This window comes from Scardinius erythrophthalmus (assembly GCF_964197995.2).
Source record: "Scardinius erythrophthalmus genome assembly, chromosome: 13".
Lineage (NCBI taxonomy): Eukaryota > Metazoa > Chordata > Actinopteri > Cypriniformes > Leuciscidae > Scardinius > Scardinius erythrophthalmus.
Window position 1 is genome coordinate 5,772,838 of NC_138233.1, and position 16,243 is coordinate 5,789,080.

A 16,243-nucleotide genomic window follows, 5' to 3' on the forward strand; every position below is an offset into this window, starting at 1 on the left:
TACTTTTAATTTTACTTTATTTGTAAAAAAAAAAAAAAATATATATATATATATATAATTTATTTATTTATACATATAAATTAAAAATATATACTTTTAATTTTACTTTCTATTGAATTTTATATATATATATATATATATATATATATATATATATATATATATATATATATATATATATATAATTTTATAAACACAAATATAATATATACAATATTAATATATTAAATTTTGTCTATTTTAATTTGCTGTTTGCTTGTAATATATATATATATATACACATTTTCTTTTCAAACGGAGATGAGAGGAAGTTTGTGGTAAAGCACGCTTTCAGGTGATTGGCTTCTTCTGTTTTTGGGTTGTTGTTGTTTTCCCCATTAGGAGTGAGAAAAACAAACAAATAAATCAGCCCACAGACCTCTTTATATCTATCAGTCTTGCCAAGTTCATTTATATTATTAATATTAATTTTGGCTCGCAAATTCAGTTGTACAAGTATGAAATAAATCATACATTTACTGCAAGTCATTTTGCAGTGTCATATGGGTAATATAACTGATTACATGCAATCTGGATTATGAAATCAGATTCCAAAAAAGAAGTACTTGTAATTAGATTGTTACATTTTAAAATACTTGTGATCAGACTATAGCTACTTTTTTTTTATTAATTACATGTTACTCTCACAATGGCAGTAAATTATTCATAATTCATTGATTCTCCTTATTACTACTTTTTTTATCTTTTCATTTTTCCTTTCTAAAAATCTACTGCTTATCTACATTCAGAAGGTCTTCCAGGTTTGTGGAATTGCACACAGACAACAGCCACACAAAAAAAATAAAAAAAACACTGAGACCCACACAGCCTGATCACTGGATTTGCAGAAATCATTTAGAATTCAAAAGAATCATATAGAATTTGAAAGGCAGCTAAACATTTTCATCTATAAAATCTCAATTTATACTGTGAAAAATATGCATCAAATATTATTTGAGAAAAAATATTGTTTCTATTGTTTTTCTTTTCTGAACACTAGAGTAGGATAATATTAATATTATTATTTAATAAAATTCTGTAAAAATTTTTTAATTTTTTTTTATTCCTTGAAATAAAATGATTTATTTTTTACTTTTTTTCTCCCCCCAGGAAACTCTCTTCTCTTCTATGCTGTTTTACTAGTGTTAGGCCCACGTATCGGTATTACAACTGGCCCTCAGCCACCATTAACCCACACTGCTCAACTGCCAGTAGTCATTGTATTTCTTAGCTGATGAAATAATAATAATAATAATGAGAAAAGTATTTGCAATATAGTGTTCTTATTGCCCGGGACAGAAAAATAATTCAAATTTTTCCATCAATCATAAAACATAATAATCTAGAAGCACAAGTGAGATTTCAGAGAATAATTGCATAGCCAGAGCACTCTTAAGTAAAACAGGACACAAAGAGAAGTTTCAGCATTTTCAAATTTATTTTGTTTCTCCCCCATTCCTTACATAAACCCATGTAAAAAATACCACACTGTCATAAAATACAGCAGCAGCAATTGCCAATAAAAAAAACTCAAAAGAAGAGAACTAGTGGTGGATTTAGGGTGGAAAAGGATGAGAGAGGGGGAGAACAGAAAACAGAGGATAAAAAGAAAAAGAAACATTTCAAAATGAGTCCAAACAGTCTGAAAGATATTTTTACGAATTTAATTCAAACGGGAAGAGAATAAACAAAATGAGTCCTGTCCAATCAGAATGCTCTAAGGCGGGGCTTCATGAATTATTCATGAATGGCTCTGTCGTTCACTTGATTGACAGACGACACACTTCTCTTCTGAAACTGTCTGTTTTTTTTTTTTTTTTAGTATTGAGTGCACAGGTTCTCGGTAAGAAAGAGACACACGTTTCTTTCTATAATTCCTCAAATCTGCACTTATTTCTCTCTAACTTGGTCTCGACTACCTAGTAGTCATCCAAGTCAAAAATCTCATCTTCTTCTCCTTGGTAATCCAACCCCTGGAAATCCACTCGGTACCGCAAAATACCTGAGAGAGCAACACATTTTGTTAAAAAAACACCATAACAAGAATATGATTCTATATCAACACCTGACATGATGAAAATCATCACCAAAAACCAGAAACAAATGAGATAAATCCAGATTTAGTGTCACCTCCGATTCCTCCGAATCCCTTGACGAACTGCGACCCCTCCTGACTTTTATCGGTCACGATCTCCAGAGTGGCTCCAAACTTCTTATAGCTATTGGCGAACCACTCCAGCAGCGGCATGACCTCGATGAGCTCGTGTTCCTGACCCGTCTGAACCACACACACACACACACAAATCAAACAAATGATCAGTGCCACAGGAAACATTATACATGTCCATCCACTAGAAATGACTAGGGCTGTCAACTGTGTAACAGTGTTAGGGTGGTTAATCACGACCTTTGACACACACACACACACACACACACACACCTCTTTGTCTATGAAGTGGGACTTGTCCTTCTCTTGTTCAGGGGTCAAATAAATGACTTTCTCATCTGAAACACACAACAGTGAGGAGACATTACAGAAAACACTTCCTCTTGACACACTCTGTTGAAGCAACAACCTGCAGTAAAAACAAACACTGAAAGAAAGTTTAAAACTCGTGTTTACACCGAACACACTTCAACACAGAGTTATCCGGGACAAGAGGAAACAGTGAATATTGTTCTTTACAATAAGGTCTGATTAGGTAACATTAGTTAATGCACTAACTAACAATGAGCAACACATTTGTTCCAGTATTTATTTATCTTTGTCAACATAATACACATTATACTTGCTCATTGTTAGTTTGTGTCTATTAAGTAATATTAACCGAACAGAATCATTCTAATAATGTATTAGTAAATATTGAAATTAACTAAGATTAATTAATGCTTTAGAAGTATTTTTCATTATTAGTTTATGATAAATTGTGTAGTTAACTATTAACAAATAAAATAAAAACTGCCATTATGGTAAAAAAAAAACTTAAAAAAAAAACATTAAAAAAATCAACAATTTCACATTTTAATTTAGTTAACTATGCATTAAAGTACGTAAAACTGAAATATAAATTAATGATATTACATAGACATTTAAAAAAAACTGATAAACAAAAAAACAATTATTAAAATATATATTTTTTAAAAATAATATAGTGATAGTCACATATAACTGTTACATCATCACTGAAAGAATGAACTGACCAATCAGATAACAGGAACGAATGTGTCCATATTATAATTCCTGAAGTGAAACTGCTCTACAAGTGCTGACTTGACAGGAACATGAAAGGATCTTAAATCTGAGACTATGTGTTTGTTATAAACGTGTGTGTAAGATTCTGGACCAATCCCATGTGTGTGTTCATGTACCGTTCTCCGAGTCGGTGACCTCTGCCCCATGCAATCTCAGGACGTATCTCATAGTCTCCAAATTTTCATAGACAATGAGAATTTCAACGGCTCCCATTTCTAGCGCCTTCAGTGTGTCCTCCACGCCAAAACAATACTTCCCTGTGTCCTGACTGATCTCGTCGAAGTATCGCCCTGAGACAGACAGACAACGCCACCGTCAATGCTTTCAGAAACAAACTTGTGAAACATTTCCTTTAGTTTTTCATAAGGTCTTTTAAAATGTCTAAAGAAAACAGGGTAGCAGAAGAGTCGAATATGCCAGAGAGAAATTAGAAGATCTGGTGTACATCATAAGAACAACCAGGGTTATTATTAAATAAAAGTAGTAAAACATTTTTTGTTTAAAAAAAAAAAAAATAGATGAAAACCATAATACTTAATATTAGATGAAAAACTAGATGAAAAAAAATAAAAAAAATGTGAAATGTCTTGGCAACTAACTGAAATAATAAAAACTAAAACTGACATAAAAAAAATAAATCATCTTGCATCTTAGATTTGTTTTTAAATAAACAGGCACGCATTCAAGATACAGGTTAAAAATACTGAAGAAATGCTTTATTAAAAATGTTATAATTGGAATTGACTTATGTACTAATATATCAATACATTCGAATTAGAGGTCGATCAATATTGGATTTTGCTGATACGATGATAATATGTTTAAAGAAAGGCAATAAAAAGATTATTGTGCTGAAACTAGTAAAATCTGTATAATGAATGTGTTATGAATAATGAATAATGTTCTTAATCTTTCCTTCCTGTGACGGGCAGCCCTGAAAGAAGCTAGTTTACATTGAATTAATCGCCAACTCGTTTATTGTGTAACAAAACAAAATGCCAATAATAACCAGAAAAAAAGCATAATGCAGAACTGAACGCCTGAAATACCCCAGGACTCTTATTTTGAAATGACACGTTTTGACTTTGATACCAGGGTAGGGTTGCACCAGCCGTTCGTAAGTTCTTTCTTAAATTGGAACGTAAAGTCCCCACTAGAGGCTTAGTAACTACTAGCTAGTTTGTAACTAACTCTGAACTTTATTCCGTTGCACCATTTGTTCGTAAGGCAGAACGTAGCTAGTAGGTCGTAAGCTCTCCGTAAAGTAATGCGTAGTCGCATAATATGACGTTTAGCCTCGGTTATCCAATAGCAGCCTTCAAATACGTGAGCAGATGTTGTGTTGAAATGCTGTGAATTTCAGTTTATCCTTCATTCTTTTGCCTCACGTTACTAACGGTAAAAATAAGTTTCCATTAAATACGATACTTGATCATGAATAGCATAAGTGTTTTTATATGTAACATTCAGAAACTGTATTTGAAATTAAATGAATAAGGATAAATAAATAAATATTGATACAAAAAGCATAAGAAATTACGTTTATTGATTATGACTGATATTTGACATGCACACCATGGACCGATGCACACAGCGACATGCTGTTTAGGATGGGTTTGTGTTAAAGATAGCCTCTAACAAAGTAATCTTTTCACATAATGTTCTCTCTCTTAAAATGTAAGCAAGTGTAAATGTCTGCATAATCATATATGTATTAAGAATTGAAGTCTGTCAGGTAAAATAATAGCTTATTGATGAAGTTCAGTGTGTTTGATATTTTATTCCATCCGTTACTCCTGATCGGAGGCTGCCGTAAATATTTAGTTTAAACGTAGAGTTACGCTTCAACTAAGTTTAATGGTGCAACGCAAAAATATTTAGAAGTGCGCAAGTCGTAACTTGGTGTCCATTTACGTCAAAACTAGGCTAAGTTATAACTTACGCCCAGCTGGTGCAACCGGCCCCTGCAGTGCTCACATTTAACAAATTCAATCGTCGCCTTTTGAAGTTTAATATTCACATTAGGCTGCATCACGATTCCCAAATTTGAGACCTTTTGAAAGGATCATTTAGACTTTTATTATTCCATTTAAAACATTCAAGACCTTTTAATGGCCTTAAATTTTATCAAACTAAATGTTAAACCTTTTAAAGACCCACGGATGTTTGCACATGCAAAACCACTGTTGCTTGGATTTCAGAATGATTTCAGGATGCAGAACGAGACTGAGGTCTTGTTATAGACTTTATTCATTTGTGAGAATCGATATTTACCTATCAACTTTTTCTCCTGTATGAATTTGACGTTGGACAGGACTTCAGCGGAGAGCTCAATGGCCTGATTGAAGCCGTTTTCTCCTCCGTAAGAGATGTCGACCAGCTTCAACACTTTCGCTTGCAACCTCTGCAACCAATCATAGACAACCAACTGACATTAGAGACAGCCAATCACAAAAAACCTGCCATTTGTTCAGATCCAGTGATAAACTATGTACAACACTGCATATTTTTCTGCAATATAATGCAATTTCGACTCGCATACTATGTTTTAAGTGTGCAGTATACAGTATTCTGAATTCTATTTGAAAATAAAGCCATTAAAGAGTTTCTACAAGGGCTTTTATTCAACAAATCAGAGTCAACAACAGGCAACCAACACACTTTCTCCTTACCGGGTCGAACATGTCCGATTGGCTGAGCTCTGTTTTAAAGTCAGCGGATCCGGCCAGAACCATTCCGGCCACGTTGACTTTATCGTTGGACACGAAGAGCTGCACGGCCGTCTCTGCCACTTTCCTCACGTAATTGTGTCTCTTCTCCATCCTTAACCGAGCGAAACGCAGCGCGGACTGACCTCCTCTTCCTGACACACAGTGGAATATATATGTGTTTACATATGCACCATTTAAAGGGTTAGTTCACCCGAGAATGAAAACACTGTCATTAGTTACTCACCCTCATGTTTTTCCAAACCTGTAAGACTTTCGTTCATCTTCAGAACACAAATGAAGATTTTCTTTTTTAATGAAATCTGAGAGATTTCTGTTTTTCTGTGAGAGACTCTGACCGTTCAAAACTTTCATGAAGAGATTGTAAAATAAAAAATGAATTGAGCAGTTTAATTCAAGTCTTCATTTGGGTTTCAAAGATAAACGAAAGTCTTCCAGGTTTGAAATGACATGAAAGTGAGGAAATTATGAAATAATTTTCATTTTGGGGAGAACTATGCCTTGAAGTTGAACAAACTAGTGAAACATTTACATGTGAGAACTGGTCATGTTCATTCTATTTAAACATTTTGTAATTAAAGAATTTGTGAAGTCAAATTTAAAATAAATAAAACTAATACCATTTTGTCCATATAGAACAAAACCAAACAACCTCAAAATAAATCATGCATCTCAGATTATTTTACTCAATTAAACAGGCACACATTCAACTGCAGGTTTAAAATACTGAAGAAATATTGTATTCAATATATACATATGTATATAAATTGGTTTATGTACTAACATATCAATACATACGAATAAAAGGTTAATCAATATTGGATTTTGCCAATAAAATAATGTTGTGTTTAAGGAAAGGCAATAAAAAGCTTTGTGTATTTTTAAACAAAATAATAAAAGATAAACAAAATTATTGTGCTGAAAATCTGTATATTAAATGTGTTCATTGTATGAAATAACATTCAAGAGCAGAAGATCAGAGGAACTTGAGTAAAGGTGACACTGTTACTGGCTAAAAAAAGAAGTTTTAATAATTATGCATTTATTCTAAAAGGGAAATCATTTGAAACAAACAAGATTTAAAATGTGTAATGCAAAAAGTAAAATAAATGCAGTCAAATTTGGACTCTGTGCATGCTCTTTGAGACCGTGACCATAGACCTGCATTATACGACTGACAGACAAGAACGGTTTGACCTAAAAATATCAAAATTGAAACTACTGCGGAAAAAAAGACACCTACATCTTGGATGTCCTAGAGGTAAGCTAAAACATACCAAAATTTAATTTCAAAGTGAACAATCCCTTTAATGGCTAAACCCAAAGTGCATTAAAATCATCTTGATTTTATAATGCCAAATCTTTCCTATATTATGAACATAGTCCTAGAAAACATCAAGGTTAAGTGTCTAGGCCTGATTACCGTGTTTTTTAGGAAGGTCCACAGTAAACTTGTGCAGCACGTCTCTGGTGTTTCCCTGTAGAGTGCCGAACAGAGCTCCACTACCATCGATGACTATGAAGCCGAACTTACTGTCGTCCGACAATAACGCCGTCAGAGCCTAGAGAAAGACAGAAGATTATACAGCATCTGGAATACAACGAGCTTTATGACTCAGATTGTTTTATTTAGTGCCATGTCAGCACTCAAAGCTATTTTCATTGCAAAAATTCAATTACAAAAATATGAATATCATATAAATACAATAAAAACCAAACAAACAAAAACAGCAAGATTTTTTAAATTAATATATGAAAAAAAAAAAAATCCAAAACCTTTTCAGGCATAACCTTACTAAATAAGTCCTTAAGTGAGGTAACTTCATAAAAGAGCATTCTACTTGTATTAAGTCCAGGACAATCTAATAAAATATGTTTAAAGCCTGAGACACACACAGTCGACGCTGACGAACTAGCGCTGATGAAAGCCGACTGTGTTGTGGCCTCGCGTCGGGGATAAAAGCTGCACTTGAACACACCGAGAGAACTACAGCCGACTGTCAGCTAGAAAGCGCGTTCTCCGCCTGCGTGTGAATGAGACAACTGTCTATTTCTGCAGATATATTCGTCTATATTCATCATTCAAAAAGGGAAACGGACGCTGCCGGCTGCAGATACACACACCGTAAACAAAGCAGTGCGTGCTTACCGTTTTGCATATCAATCCTGCTAACAATTTCTTTATTCCACTCCTCTCGTGTTAAAAATGAAATATTCGCTAAGGAACACTCAGGTAAGTTGACGTAACGTTAGAACAGCCTCTATCTGTACCGTTTTGACTTCTTCGCTCGCTGTTTTGCTATTATTATCGTGCGCTCTTTCACTAAGCTGAACAGCCAATCAGAGTTCCCTCTTTCAACATGTCGAATCGGCCGAAAAAAGCAGACGAGGACCAATTTCATCCGACGGTGCGGAACACACTGAGAAAACTTAGTCGGTCGACGCACAAAAACTGCCCGACGGCCGACCGTCAGCTTGGTGTGTTCCAGGTCTTCTGAGCTTTGTGAAACGCTTCATTTGGATTGGGATTTTACCTCCGTGTGGAACTTGTTGTCACAGAGGTACAGGGAGGTGTTGATGGGTTTGAACGGCTCGAAGTCGATGTTCACTTTCTTCTCTTTGCCTTCATCCGTCACTATGGTGCCGCAGTAAACCACCAGACCATTATGGGGCACTGCAGGAGACAAGAGACGCCAAACACACCCAAACCATCAATACCGGATCAAGATGTCATGCGTGTTATGTTGTCTGACATTGGCTGGACAAAATTTGAGCAAAAATGACATGAAATGGTATTCGCAACCTTTTACTTTATTTCTGTACTGACACACATTTCTGGGTGAACCAGAATTTTCAATTAGATAAACATAAACTGATCGTATTTTATCTATCATTACTTGCCATATCTGTCTGACATTAAACTACTGTGTTAATTATTGGAAATGGAATTTATTTTCCAAAACACTGAAACCGGTGGGTTCATTATTAAATGGTCGCTGTAATAAACACTTTTAATGACAGATTTATTAAAGCAATTGACTGGTTAACTAAAAATATATAATGAATATATTATATATATGTGTGCCATCTGAAATTTTCTTCTAGAATGATCATTTTTATCAAGCTTGTATATTTAAGTTCAGTAATTTCACTGAAATGGCAATTAATAGGTCATTTTCATTGCCATTTAAGTGAAATTACTTAAATATACAAGCTTCATAAAAATGATCATTCTAGAAGAAAATTTCAGATGGCACTTAGAGGCTTTTGCATCTGAACTCTTCATATATATATATATATATATATATATATATATATATATATATATATATATATATATATATATATATATGGATATATTAAGCAAAATGCTAAGTAAAAAAATGCAGGTGTTTGACTGTGATTAAAAAGAACACACTCTCTCACACACACACTCACTCACTCACTCACACACACACAAAGGTTTGCTATCTTTGTGAGGACTCTCCATAGACATAATGGTTTTTATACTGTCCAAACTGTATATTCTCTCCCATTACACTAAACCTTCCCATCACACAACTTTCTGCAGTTTTACATTTTAAAAAAACTCATTCTGTACGATTTATAAGCTTGTGTACCCACGGTTGGGGAGTGACACGAGTCCCCATGGGTCTGTGTGCATTCAGGTTTAAGTCCCCACTGGGATAGAGAAACATGTACACACACACACACACCTTTGTTGTAGAGTTTGAGTCTCTGCTGGACTGAGGTAATGGCTCCCAACACTGACAGTCGGTTCACTCGACTCTTGATGTTTGACGCTGTCCCGAACTCATCCGCCAACATCTTTGACACCCTGGAGATCTGATCTTTAGGAGGAATGATGAGCGAGATCATGCTGGTCCCATTACTGAGAGAGAAACACAAACGGCCATGTTATTCAGCTCTACACAACCATCAAACTGACATATCACAGTCAACTCAATCATTTACAGAACAGTGTCTTAATTCCAAGATCTAGAGAGCAGTCCAGAGGTTTACTCGTGACCTCAGAAGCAGCATTTAACCCCTTTAACGCCCCTTTTTAAACTACAAATGGTTGTAGTTCATGAACGCTTTGGATTACAGACCTAAAGCCTCTTGTAAAAGACGACACTCAGCAGGATATTGCAGAAGTGAAAGCAGCTTCAAATTGTGAAAGTGTAAAAAGTTAAAGAAGTTTAATTTAACTGTACAGCAAATGTACTGAACAAAACATTTATTTCATACCTAATCTGTATCTCACAAAATAATTTGCAAGAAAATCGAACCAAGTTGTGTTCCAAATTTGAAATTGATATCACAAAATGTAAGCCTGCTATGTGGTTTAAACTGGTTTCATTGGTGTTTACAATGTTTAACTATTAAATGATGCCTAATTTATGATGATTACTCAAATTTGTGATGGGGATAAAAGGAAATAAATAAGCCTGCCAGCAGGACACAGAGTCACCGGCTATGGCAGCATCTTCACTGAAAATGACCCTCATAAGTGGCTGATCTGGATCACTACATAGTCAGCAATACTTAATATGCCTTAACTCAAAAGAGACTCTAAAATAAATAAACTCAGTAATAAACTCTTTAATTAATTACAAGTGACAGATTGAATTGGATGAATGCTACAGAAATAAGTTATATGAAATAAACCCTGACTGCAGTTTAGAATTTTGTCTTGCATTACTCTTAAATGTCTTATATAAATAGTTTTTTGTTAACTGTATGACGTTTGTTATTCACTTTGCTCTCATGAAAACAGTTTGACATTATAAATAACATAACCGCACATATCACACAGAAATATCGTTTTTTTAATCATTACATTTCTGTATTAAGTTTAACATTTTCCAGTTTGTTTCCTATCTTGGATGGATTTTTCCATCACGATGCATTCTGGGATTGCCTTTTTCTATATGTTATGGATCAGCTTTTGAGAGTCAAAGAGTGTCAGAGAGACACAAAGAGGTCAAAGGCCTCAGTATTGTCAGCTGACAAAAGTGGCATTTCTAGAGTTCTCTTACACACACACAACCACACATACACACCGCTGCTAAAACAGAGACTGACTTCAAACATTCAGTTTATACAGTGCACACTGAGATCTGAGGTGGAATCAGGGTCAAAACACAGAGAGAGCAGAACGCAGTTCAGTTTATTTACACACACACACACGTGGCATGAAGGTCAGCGGCACTCACGCATGGAAAACAAAGAGTTTCGGGTTCTGATGTGGGATTCGACATAATTCATTTGTGCATGAGAGCATGAATTACTACCATCCTGCACACACACACACACACACTCAGAATTTACCCTTGAATGAAGGTCTGTATTGTTGTGAAGCTCAACTACCTGTCATAATCATAGCATGAGTGCCAAACGTTCGTGCCGATGACGCATTTACACGCTCTGTAACACATGTAGTGGTTCTGCAAATAGACCAATGTACACAAGCTTCACCCTTGATACAAAGCTCACAGATGTATTACCTCCACCCTTACACACGACAGGTGAACGAAGTGTAGAAAACAAGCATTTCCTTCCTCTCCAACTCCATTTCAAAACCCATGGCTGACAGAAGGCCGGTTGTAGGATCAAATCCAGCACAAGCTGATCATGAACAATAACAGTTGTGTCCTTGAATAAGTCTCCTATCTGAACTTATAATGAGTGCTCTGTTTAATGAGTAATTATGGTTATTAGGAGGTCCTAACTAAACACACAGGTTTGAAACTCACAGATTCAAAACTGAAACGCACACAGATCGTATCAGACGGTCTCATGAGAGCGGCCCGGACCTGCGGCTCGAGGAACTAGTCATTAGCGGTGTCTACTATGGCAGGAATCAACATTACTATTGCTCATACTTAAACGTTAGGGATTAGGAAGAAAACCCAATTGAACTATGTGAGTGTGTGTGTGTTTGTGTACCTACTTAAATTAGGGGTGTCCATGGTTAACCGATTAACCGATTAACCGTTAAAAATTGCGTAACCGAGTGAAACATTTTGCTCGGTTAAGTGGCGTCAATGGTGTGCATTGAATTTAGTTGTAATACATTTTTGCACCGCCAGAGACCGCTAGACCAGTTTTCTAATATGAAGCGGGCAAAGAAAGCGCGCGTCCGAGAATGAAGGCTGTGCGCGAGCCAGAAACAAATATAGTCAGTCAGTATCCGCGCCACTGATCGCAGCACAATAATATCTGTCTGCAGAGCCGCAGAGCCACAGCTTTACACCAGCAGTTTTACCCCGCGCATGCGCAGTTTCATCACAACAGTTTTACCCGCAGAGTCCGTTTACCGTTACATTAACCCATACAATTTGTATTATGCATTTCCTAAACATGTACTTGCTAATCAAACACTTTATATGAACAAACTACTAATCTATAAAACACAATCGGTCTTCCGACCTTTTACTGTGTTGATATGCGCGAGGGAGAGAGAGCAATACAGCGCTCGTGTTGTTTGAAGGCGGTGAGAGTGCGCGCTCGCGCGGCCGGGGCTCTCTCACTGTTTGTTCTTATGCGCCCTGTCCACTGATCTAAATAATTAGTTGTTACGACGACTTATTTGTTCCCTCGTTTTAATAAATCGTGGACACGTTGAACTATTTCCCTCCCTCATTTTGATTTAACGTGGCCAAAAACAGTTTGATACTATTAATTAGTGAATGCTAAAGACCTATATTTTGTGAATTGGTGAATATTCAGGTGAATTATTTCGTGGCCACGAATTAATAATAATTATTAAACTGTTTTTCGTCCCTGTGAAGATAGCTCTTCAGTGAAGGCCGACTACAGCTTTTTATTCCTTTTTTTTTTTGTGAATTGGTGAATATTTATCAGTATCAGGTGAATTGTTGTGGCCACGAATTAATAATACCTCAGCACGTTTTACAAGCCCCTTCTCGATCGCAGCGGCAACGAGCACTTTGATCACTTGATTTAAAAAACAAAACATTTCAGCGCTAGATCGCCTAAAAAAAAAAAAAAAAAACGAACGAAATGAATGCTCTGCTAGTTAACTGAAGATGTTTTGTTTATTTGTATTGGTATTCATGCCGCGAGATGTTTCAAAAGTGGTGACAATATCGACCTTAGAAAATAGTGGTGGGGACATGTCCCACCCGCAAATTTTGCCTATCTCGGGGTTGCGGCGCGCACACTATGGTTAACCGAGTATTAACCGCTAAGGGCCTCGGTTAACGGTTAATAAAAAACTTGAAAACGTGCAGCCCTAACTTAAATATATTTTGGGGACAAATTTGTTCCCAGAAATGACCAAAACCTGACAAAATCCTCCAGTTAGGGACGTCCTCATTTGTAAATCTGGTATGAAAATAAATGTAAAACTGCAGAAGGTTTTGTGTGATGGGAAGGTTTAGGGGTAGTGTTAGTGTAACGGGAGAGAATATACAGTTTGTACAGTATAAAAATCATTCTGTCTATGGATTGTCCCCATTTAGATAGTTAAGTAAACGTGTGTGTGTGTTGTTCTGCAGCAGCGTTTGTGCTTGTGAAAGTAGTCTCTTATGCTCATTAAGCCTGCGTTTGATCAAAAAAGTATAATAAAAAAAATAGTAATATTGTGAAATAGTATTACAATTTAAAATAATTTTCTATTTTAATATACTTTAAAATATAATTTGTTGCCGTGACGCAAAGCTGAATTTTCAGCATCATTGCTCAAGTATTTAGTGTCACATGATCCTTCAGAAACCACATGATGATTTGATATTCAGTTATTATAAATGCTGAACAGTTGTGCTGCTTAATGTTTTTTTGTAACCCGTGATACTTTTTTCTAGATTCTTTGATGAATTTAAAAAGAACAGCATTTATTCAAAATATGAATCTTTTCTAACAATACAGGGTGGGCCATTTATATGGATACACCGTAATAACATGGGAATGGTTGGTGATATTAAAGTCCTGTTTGTGGCACATTAGTATATGTGAGGGGGCAAACTCCTCAAGATGGGTGGTGACCATGACATATATTAATGTGCCACAAACAGGACTTTAATATCACCAACCATTCCCATGTTATTACGGTGTATCCACATAAATGGCCCACCCTGTATAAATCTTTACTATCATTTTTTAGCAATTTAACTCGTCCTTGCTAAATAAAAGTATTAATTTCTTTAAAAAAAAAGAAAGAACAAACTACTGACCCCAAACTTTTGAACGGTAGTGTATATTGTGTGTATATACATATATATATATATATACACACACACACACATACACATACAGTAGTCAACATTTGAAGTGGATCAATAAAGTTTCATCAAAGTTGTCCTAAGACAAGAACGAGTATTGTTCAAAATTCATGTATAACTTTGATGAAAGGTTTTGATCCACTTCAAATGTTGACTACTGTATATATGTAGTACACACACACACACACATATATGCATTCATATAGTGGCAGGTAATGAATGATCCCTTGTGGTGGTTTGAATCTCCAGCCTTTCAGTTGCCAGTCCAGATGTAAACCACCGAACTAACACACACATCAAAAACACTTTAAGACACATAATTATCCAAAACACGTTCAAGCACACACTTCCACACGAACTCTCTCACCCTCTCGCCGCTTCCAGACTCTTGATGAGTTTCTTGATCTTCCAGATCTCAACATTTCTGTCCGCCGCGTTCGGATCATCTGCCATCTTCAGTCCTGCAACAGCGGAAAGAAACTCCCGTTAAAACCGGGACTGACCCGTGTGTGTGAGAGAGAGTGTGAGTGCGCGCGCGCGCGTGCGTCTGTGTGTCCTGCCCGGATGAGTGCGTCCACACGAGCGCCTGATGATCGGTGATTTCGACACCCTCCAAGGACGCACCAACAAAAACTACAACAAAGTACCACGGTACTACTCTGATTTCCGAACGTGTACACGGCCGGACGTGTTCTCCTATTGTTTGAAGTGCATTTGAGTACTATATAAATACGGTAAACGTCGAAGTACACGATCAAAGTACTCAATATCCCCTTTAAACACCCATATAATCCTCTATGTTAGATATCTGATCATTAAAAATACCTGACTCTCTCCCTCCGGTTTCGGTCGGTCGGTCTGTCTGTTCCACACGCGTCACGCCGCTGCCGGTTCCTGCGGATACACGTGGGAGGAGGAGCTTCAGTGGTTCACTTCCTGGTTACCTGCCTAGAAACCAATGGGCCCCAAATGATTCTAAATGAGACATACCACTGTTGTTCCTGCAGGGGGCGCTCGGTGGCCCAGAGAGCGAATCCTCCATTGAGCCACATTCAAATATTAGATGCTTTGTGTAAACAGGACGTTAGAAGAATTCTGTCATGAGGAAAAAAATTAATATCCATTCTTGCATTATATCTATATAATATTTAGGTAGAGATAATATCCGGGGCGCTCTAAACCCCGCCCACTTTAGTACTACTTTCCATTCTACCGTCTTATTCTATTTCTACGGTGGAAACAGCGTTTCTTCGTTTTGATTGGCTAAGAGTTGTGGTGACGAGCGGGTCCTCCATAAGGACCCCAAGCGATCCCATTGGCTCAAACTAATTTTATTAGGCACTCTCTTTAGCGCCTGTTTACAATTCCTACAAAATCGTGTTATGAAAAATGCTGTTTGAACTACGTTATAATGCACTTTAGTTAGCCTGTGTACTAGCATAGCATACACATAATTTGTAATTACATTAAAGATGATTGTGAATGCATGTAATATGTTTAATAACATATTAATAACATGTATGAGAAGGGGTGGATTGGAAATGTAGTTGGGTGTTTTTTATGCTATTTAAAATAAATTATAGGATTAAATAGCATGATACATAGCCATGTTATTCTACTCTAACGTATATAAAACATGCTATGAACCAAGTGTCCAATAATAATAAAGCAGTTATAATAATTATTATAATTACGTAATAATTAGTTCCTTACTCTAATTCTACCTTTTCTTGTTATCATTTGTTTTGTGTTTGGCAATATTGTTAAACATAATTATGCCAATAACGTACTTTAAAATGAACAGTAGTACCACTCTACCTTTCTAGACATTTTAATTGCATAGCCTATTGTTTCACTAAAATCGTAAAGTAGGCTATAACACGCAATTACCCAGAAAGGTAGTGAAATAAGTGTATACATGTAATAGCTTATTTTCAATTAGCTTATTTTACTCGTAGGGCGTTGAAGGGGGT

The 16,243-nt window shown here is 36.0% G+C and overlaps 1 protein-coding gene across 1 annotated transcript; it reads right to left on the reverse strand.

The window, feature by feature from the left end:
- Positions 1–1,454: 1,454 nt before the first annotated feature.
- etf1a (eukaryotic translation termination factor 1a) lies at positions 1,455–15,221 on the reverse strand. The gene is made up of 11 exons (XM_081382231.1): positions 15,096–15,221; positions 14,638–14,731; positions 9,738–9,913; positions 8,556–8,695; positions 7,445–7,583; positions 5,965–6,155; positions 5,567–5,696; positions 3,409–3,582; positions 2,480–2,544; positions 2,170–2,317; positions 1,455–2,041 (listed from the first exon to the last, which is right to left on the reverse strand). Exons 2-11 carry the CDS (start codon positions 14,721–14,723, stop codon positions 1,959–1,961), a joined length of 1,332 nt encoding a protein of 443 aa, XP_081238357.1. The 5' UTR covers positions 14,724–14,731; positions 15,096–15,221; the 3' UTR covers positions 1,455–1,958.
- Between the last annotated feature and the right edge of the window lie 1,022 nt (positions 15,222–16,243).

What these genes read in the sequence shown, in the direction of transcription:
- etf1a (XM_081382231.1), bottom strand. Translation starts at nt 14,723, where the DNA reads ATGGCAGATGATCCGAACGCGGCGGACAGAAATGTTGAGATCTGGAAG. An exon ending in GGTCACCGACTCGGAGAACG is followed by an intron (nt 2,545 to 3,408) that starts GTACATGAACAC and finishes TGTGTGTTTCAG; the next exon opens with ATGAGAAAGTCATTTATTTG. An exon ending in CCCACTTCATAGACAAAGAG is followed by an intron (nt 2,318 to 2,479) that starts GTGTGTGTGTGT and finishes TGTGTGGTTCAG; the next exon opens with ACGGGTCAGGAACACGAGCT.